General features: G+C 35.1%; 1 protein-coding gene across 1 annotated transcript; it reads left to right on the top strand.

Annotated features, from left to right (window-relative positions):
- Positions 1 to 6,514: 6,514 nt before the first annotated feature.
- Positions 6,515 to 7,471, top strand: LOC127546850 (olfactory receptor 10G2). The gene has a single exon (XM_051973780.1). The coding sequence runs from the start codon at positions 6,515 to 6,517 to the stop codon at positions 7,469 to 7,471; it is 957 nt and encodes a 318-aa protein (XP_051829740.1).
- The last annotated feature ends 898 nt before the right edge of the window (positions 7,472 to 8,369 follow it).

The following is an 8,369-nucleotide window of genomic DNA, read 5'->3' as shown; positions in this document are numbered from 1 at the left end:
CTTATTAGTAGAAGTTCTCTTGATGTTCCCCGACTTAGAAGTTCAACTCCCTACACTATCTGGGAGGTGAAAGTTCTTGTGGCTGGCACCAAGACTACCTCATAACCCAGCTAGCTCCAAGGCTCACCTTGTTGTTTTAGCACACCTAGCTTAGAGATTTTCATTCTTCACAGGGGCCAAATCTCCAAACTGTATCATTCTTCAGATCTTCTCTGATTGCCTCAGCAGGATATTTTTCTCCCCTAGCTTTTATTTGTTTTTAACCATTCTTCATTTACCCTGAGGCACAATTTTATCTTACTTGAGGGAAAAATCTGAAGAGCTTGGCATTTTCTGATCTACTTTGCCATCTCCCTAGAATCCTCTTTTTTAACAGTCTTTCTTTTTTATTTCAAGTTCCAAATTCTCTCCCTCTCCTCCTTTCTCTTACTGAGAAGGCAAGAAATTTTTATATAGGTATATATGTGCAATCTTGTGAAACATATTTCCATGTTAGTAATATTGTGAAAGAAAACAGATCAAAAAACAACAAGATGATAAAGGAAGCAATGAAAAAGTATGCTTCAATCCACATTCAGACTTTACCAATTTTTTCTCTAGAGATGAATAGCATTTATTATTGTAAGTCCTTCAGAATTGTCTTAGATCATCATATTACTGAGAATAGGCAAATAATCTACAATTGATCATCATGCAATATTGCTGTTACTGTGTATACTGTTTTCCTGGTTCTGCTTATTTCACTTTGCATCAGTTCATGTAAGTCTTTCTGGATTTTTCTAAAAGCATCCCTTAAAAGTCTTTTTCAAGATGTCTTCTATCCATAAATCAAAATCATTCAAAATTATTTGAAACATATAACAGAAAAAAAATTATTCAATAATCTTCTATGACACACATAGTGTCATAGAGTGGTGTAAAGCAGGGAAATGTATGTTCACCAACAATATTTATCATTGTGATAGAATAGATCTAACACAGAGTCCAAATTGAAGATGGAGATTATGTTAATTCCATCTTTGAAAACAAAGTATTTTAACATATGAAATGTTTTAATACATAATTATTAAATTGAATATTTGTTAAAGATAAATTCAATTGCCACCTTTCTCTTCCTGTCTCTCTTCCAATTTGGATTACAATATTTATCACTAGAATGTATAAGATCACAAATCACAAATCCTCTTATTTCAAAATGTTATCAGGGAAATGTATGATTGAAAATCAGGCAGGCAATTAGGCAGTACAGTGGATAGAGTATTAAACATGGAGTCAGGAAAATTCATTTTCCTAAATTCAAATTCAGCCTCTGAGCCAATCACTTAATCTTGTTTGCCTCGTTTCCTCATCTGTAAAATGAACTGCAGAAGAAAATGGCAAACTACTCCTATATCTTTGCCAAGAAAACCCGAAATGGGATCATAAAGAGTTAGACATGATTGAAAAACAACAAAACAACTATGATTGGGGAGGGGAGGGGAAGATAGACTGGTCACATGTGAGAAATGATAGGTGAACATCCATAGTGTTCCACTGATATCCTCATACTGTCAAGAGAAAGCAAGGAAGGTTTCAAGCCTGTTGGGTAGATCTCCTGTGGAAAATATGGGAGAGAATGCATAAAAATCATCCAGGCTGGGCAATCATAAATGAATTACAATCAATTGAAAAATGGGGAGTGGAGGACTTTCAAGTAGATGAGATCAAGATACATCTGAGTTTATTCAATGCAAAGAAAAGATATAAACAAACATGGTATGACAGATTACAGAAAACTAACATATTTTTTCTCCTGGTTAAGAAACATCCTATGATTTCACAATTATGGAGAGTATTGAAAGTCCCTCTACAAATGCAGACTTATAACTCTGTAGCTTAGTCTTACAGTCATCTGGGATACTATGAAATTATTGCCACTTGCCATGGTCACATGGCTAATATGTATCTAAAACAGGAATTTAACTTCAGACTTCCAAACTCTAACCACTAAATCACACTACCCTCTATAAACCACTCTACTTCAGAAATGGTAAAAAGAATTCAACTTTGTATATTTCTTGCATATTTTTGCATATCCTAAAAATAGAAAGCAAAAAAATAAGATGTCATCTCAAATAAGTTACTAGTTAGTTTCAATCATTCCTTATAGACCACTTTCTTGAAGATTCACTAGAACGATTTCCTTCTGTCCAGAGTAATGAGGATTTGGGGAATATAAATCTCATGAGGGAAAGACCTCAGAGTATTTCTAGACTCCCTTGAAATGAGTAATTTTCATCTGATCCCTTGGCAGTTTTGGAAAAAAAATGAAAGTTGAGTATAATAATAATATTGTCAGAGAAATGCTTTTTCAATAAATATAAGTCAAGAGTCACTAAGTACAGAAGTCTCCCCATTCAAAGAGCTGGAGATGAGACAGTATAAACTTCCTCTTTCCATGCAAAAGGAGATTTTTCCTCATCTTAAATTACCCAAGGAGTTTATCACTCAAATATGATCTTGAAGGTCCCTAATCTTTCAAAATTATTATAGGGATTCTATCAACTAATTCCTTTGCAAAGTTCACACTGGAGATTTTACCAGAAGAAGCTAGAATGCTTCTTTGAAGGACAGCTCTCTTTCTACCCGCTAATCTGTTTGACTGGAAAACAGGTCAGTTTCTCTTGAGATTCTGCTGCTATGTAAGGCTGAGGGAATGAGAAAATGTTTCTGATATCATCTAACTTTACAAAACCAGCTTACAGAATTAAGCTGTAGACATTAAGGGACATTAAGATTCTCTGATTTTGTGCCCCGTGGCCTCTCTCTCTCTCTCTCTCTCTCTCTCTCTCTCTCTCTCTCTCTCTCTCTCTCTCTCTGTCTCTCTCTCTTTCTGCCTTCCTCCCCCATTTTCTTTTTCTTTCTCACTCCCCAACTTTTTTTCTTACTATTAAAAAAAATTCTAAATTTTAAAGTTTTAAGTAAGAGTCAAAAGGGACAAAAATCAGAAAAAGGAACACATGTAAGTAAAAAGATCACTGGATTTGTGAATCCAGAGAGATCTCAGTATATATCTACTAATATTCATTAACTATATAATCATACTTAAATCACTTAACCACTTTTAGACATCAATCTCTTAATCTATAAAATTGATATTTTAATACCTACAGTACCTTATTTATTACACTATTAAGAGACTAAAATGAGATGAAGTATATAAATAGTTTTTAAAGCTTAAAGTTATACATACATGTTAGTAATTGTTGATGCTCTTTGTGCTTTTCATTGTGTATGTTTTTCTTAGGTGATAAGAAGATTAAAATTAATACTGTATCATTTTCTTACTAATCCTATTTACAATTAATTGATTTTGTCCTGTAACTGCTTAAGTCATGAATGTAGTTCAGAATCAGGTAGCCAACCTGTCATGGATTTACTTTAAAAATCCAGTTCTCTCACTAATCCCTGTTTTATTCTTGCCAAAAGAAATTCTGCCATCCTTGGGAATGTGGGTAGACACAAAGACGACAAAGAGTCAGATCTTGTGTCTTTATACAACACCAAGCTGTCCTTGAAGAATGTCTGATTTGCTATCTAAAGAAGTATAGGCCATTATTTTTGTCTTTGCAGGTAAACTTGAACTTTTCTTAGTCACAGAAAGGAAGGAGAGGGCTGCTGCTAGCTCCTCATTTCCAATTTCCAACCAATCATATTGTTAATCCAGGATCAACATCTGCAATAGCAAGAGAAGATTCATTTTTTCCCTGCAGGAAATAAATTGGAACAATTGGTATGTGTCCGACTTATATATTAACCTCTACCCATCTTTCCTTCTCCATTCTTCCATGCACCTGAAACCTGACACTAAGTTGAATGAAAGGAAAAGACTAGCCTTTCCTTTTGTACCACTCTTTCCCCACATAAAGGAAACACTACTGCACAGTGTTTTGCAGTAACACAAGATGGCCAATCTCATTCTCAGCTTCCAAGAATTCAAATGTACCTCCTGATGGCCCAAACCACAGAGAATGCAATGCGTTCACCTCAGAGCCACTAAAGTTACAGACCCAGAGCAACGGGGCCTTTTTGTGGTTGGTGAGGAAGCATAGGAAACAGCCAATCACGGGAGTCTATTCTACTTCTTTTCAAGAAATCCTCTCTTCTTCTTTTCTTTGCCCTTTCAGTACAATTTTTGTGCTTTAACTCCTCACTTAAAGAAATTATTCACAATTTATGATCATTATATCATCCTGATTTTAATTAACTGCTTTAAGAAATGTTTGCTTTATTTAGGAATATTTATTGACGGACAAAAGCAGCTACACCCAAAGAAAGAACACTGGGAAACGAATGTGAACTATCTGCATTTTTGTTTTTCTTCCCGGATTATTTATACCTTCTGAATCCAATTCTCCCTACGCAACAAGAGAACTGTTCGGTTCTGCAAACATATATTGTATCTAGGATATACTGCAACATATCCAACATATAAAGGACTGCTTGCCATCTAGGGGAGGGGGTGGAGGGAGGGAGGGGAAAAAAAATCGGAACAGAAATGAGTGTCAATATAATGTAATTATTAAATAAAAAAACTTAAAAAAAAAAAAAAAAAAAAAAAAAAAAAAAAAAAAAAAGGAATATTTATGAGTTCCCCTTATTTCTACTATATAGATTTTTATTGTTCAATTCTAACTCATTCACAATGATGGTTTGTGCAAAATCCAATATAATTCATTTCAAGCAAGAGTAAATTTTCACTTTAAGCTTATGAGCATATTTTGTTCCTGTCTTTACCTCAAAGAGCCTGTAAATTCAATAGTGAAAAAGATAATTTCTTGTTTTCTTTTGAAAGGATCTCTGACTATCCTTTCTAAACTCTCTCTTTAATGTAATTTACACCTCTCGTAGCCCTTGCTCTTCCACAAATTTTCTACAAAATGGAATTACATTTAGCCTTCCTCAAACTCTTCTTCCTCTTCCCGCCCACCTCTGAATCTCCTGGAACACAAAATTACTTCCTCTACTCTCTCTGCCAGAATAAAGGCTTCAGCTTCCCCATACCAATATAGCTCAAACAGCTTTCCTGTTTGCCTTCCACTTTAAAAAATACTCATAAATAAAAGGAGAAAAAGGAAGTTTTCTCTCTGCATGACATCTGACAAAACAATTGAAAGTATACATCTTTTACAACTTTACTTTACAATTAAAGTAAAGTTATTATTTGAAATCCGGTTAGGAAAAATAGATGTTAAATGGTTGTGTTTGCTTTGTCCTTGATTTGCTTTACTTTGGGATTGATGATCTTGTAAAAGGCTTCCCTAGAAAAGCATTAGTTAGAATGAAATTCAACTTCACAGTATCCTAATTTTGATTTATCGAGGATTTGAAACTGTTACTCTTCCCTTCAAAAACAAAAATCACCTAAATATCTTTAACTTATCTAACTACCCTTAGATCATTTAGTTCAACAGAAATGATTAATTAAGTCCTATTATGTACCAAGCACTGTGCTAAGACCTGGAGATACAAAAATGATAAAAATTTTAAAAAAACTTATTCCCTGAGCAATATGATGATTTCTGAGCACAAATTAATGAAGTTATTTAGCCAGTCACTGATGGAACTAAAGTTCAAAACCAACAGAGAACTTGGATAATTTGGGGGGCTTTGTTATAATAAGATATGATATGTAGAGCAGTGAGAAACAGTGAAATTTAATCCATTCATTGATATTGGAACAAATCATTCTCTCAAGGGTACATATGGTTGCTAACAAAGTACTGCAATCTTATATGTAAAGAATACTGAACTAAGAATCAAAAGATGTGGGATTTAGTTATAACTCCACCATTTCCTAGTTAAGAAACTACGGGCAAATGACTATAATTCTGTGACTTTTATCTTCTTCATCAAGTAAATGATAGACTAAAATTCTTATTCTTATGACATCCATTCAGGAAAGAATAGATTTCCCTCTACTCTCCTCCTGACACAAGATTCACATATGGTGACTTTACTTACATTGAGATATACTTGCAATTGCTTTGTCAAATGCCCTGCTAAGGAAAGACTTCCTCCTTCTCATTTTATTTCTGTGTACCTCCCAAAATAGAAGGCACATAGGGGGAGCTATATACTAGTAGTTGGGAGGAGAGTAGTTTTGAGTTTCAGTAGACACAGAAGTGAGAAAGAGAAGAAGGAAAGAGTCTGAAGAAACTTGATTCTCCTTGATCATTATTCCTAGATAATTCATAGAATCATAGCTCACAGCTGGAAGAGACGTTACATATGATCCATTCCAACTACATCATTTTACAAATGAGAAAACTAAGGCCTAAAAAAGTTAAGTGGCTTTGTCAAGTTCATACAGGGAGTAGTACAAAAATAAAAATTTGAAATCAAATCATCTGTTTCCAAATCTATTGTGTTCCTCTTATTGTATCACATTGCCTCTCATTCATCTAAGCCTTTTAATTGTGCCATATCTCCTCTAAATGTAACATTCCACTTCTCAGGAGAAAATAATGAGGATATGGAAAAAGTAAAAAACAATTCACTGGAGACCACAGTGACAGACTTCATTCTCTTGGGATTATCTCATCCACCAACATTGAGGACCTTCCTCTTCTTGGTCTTCTTTGTGATCTACGCTTTGACACAGCTTGGAAACATGTTCATCCTGCTCATGGTCTGGGCAGACCCACAACTCCATGTACGTCCGATGTATATCCTTCTGGGTGTCCTCTCCTTCTTAGACATGTGGCTCTCTTCAGTCATTGTTCCACTGATTATCTTGAGCTTCACTCCTGCCAGCAAGTCTATCCCATTTGGTGGGTGTGTGGCTCAACTCTACTTTTTTCATTTCCTAGGAAGCACTCAGTGCTTTCTCTATACTTTAATGGCATATGACAGGTACCTAGCAATATGTCGACCTCTACGCTACCCTGTGCTAATGAATGGACGTCTATGCACAATGCTTGTGTCTGGAGCATGGGTGGCTGGCTCTATCCATGGTGCTATCCAAGCTACCCTCACATTCCGGTTGCCTTACTGTGGTCCCAATCAGGTAGATTACTTCATTTGTGACATCCCTGCAGTACTGAGGTTGGCTTGTGCTGATACCACTATCAATGAGCTGGTGACTTTTGTAGATATTGGGGTGGTGGCTGCCAGTTGCTTCCTGTTAATTTTACTTTCCTATGCAAACATTGTCTATGCCATCCTACAGATTCGTACAGCAGATGGGAGGCGCAAGGCCTTCTCCACCTGTGGCTCACACCTGACTGTGGTTACTATATATTATGTGCCCTGTATTTTCATCTATCTGCGAGCTGGTTCCAAGAGCCCCTTAGATGGTGCAGTAGCTGTGTTTTACACAGTTGTCACCCCATTGTTAAACCCCTTGATCTACACTCTTAGAAACAAAGAAGTAAAAGCAGCCCTAAAAAGGATAACAGGAGGCAGAGGAGCTACCAAAGAAAATAAGTAATTTCCTCTTCTCCCTTTGATCACCAACTACTGCGACTACAATTTCCTTTAGCTCTTCTATTTGTATAAATTCTTTGCTTTTTTATTAGTTATTGTCATTTGGTTGAATTGACTGAAAATACTTTAAAAATCTTGATCTTGAAAGGAACAAAAATATTCTCACAATTACCTCAAATTTCCTCTATATGGGAGATAAAGAAATTATAGAGCTACCAGCCAAGGTACCTTCTTGACATAAAGCATTCCTCCTACTCACTTGTAATTAATGTTTCTTTTTGATAAGAAGTATCTTCTATTATCTTATTCTAGTCATGTATCCCATCCCATTAGTCTAAGTTATGCCTAATTATGACATGTTTATATTATATATTACAATTTCAAATTTACTTTATTTCTAATGATATATAGATACCCAATACCACAAATATTCTTTTCTGCCCTCCTTTGTTATTTGTTCCAAAGAATCACTGAATATTTTCTTTTTATGTGATATGTACTACTCTCCACAATATCTGGATTTAATATTTTATCTTGGCCGTTGTTCTCTTTTTCTCAGATTTCATCTTAAATATCAGGAGCTTAGGCTCCTATGAAGCTAACCGAAAAGAAAAGAGATTCCCTATGCCACAGATATTACAACAAGGCAGATGTGTACAACTACCTGGGTCTAATCTAGGAGGATTATGAAAGAGCCTCAGGAATGGTGCTTGTCTAATAAGGAAGTTGACATATCAACCTGAGAATAGTACCCAAGGAGCAGGAAAGTAGGCTAGATATTGGAAGATAAAAAAAAGTATACTTACATAGTTCCTATTGCAGTAATGTCAGTAGAGAGAAATCAATGATTTAAAAAAAATAAGCAGTAGAATCAGTTCTTCTCTAAGATAATGTATTTAAGT

The sequence above is a fragment of the Antechinus flavipes genome, chromosome 2, assembly GCF_016432865.1.
Source record: "Antechinus flavipes isolate AdamAnt ecotype Samford, QLD, Australia chromosome 2, AdamAnt_v2, whole genome shotgun sequence".
NCBI lineage: Eukaryota > Metazoa > Chordata > Mammalia > Dasyuromorphia > Dasyuridae > Antechinus > Antechinus flavipes.
Note: the sequence above shows the minus strand (reverse complement) of the source record. Positions and strands in the feature narration are given on the sequence as shown.

What these genes read in the sequence shown, in the direction of transcription:
- LOC127546850 (XM_051973780.1), top strand. Translation starts at nt 6,515, where the DNA reads ATGGAAAAAGTAAAAAACAATTCACTGGAGACCACAGTGACAGACTTC.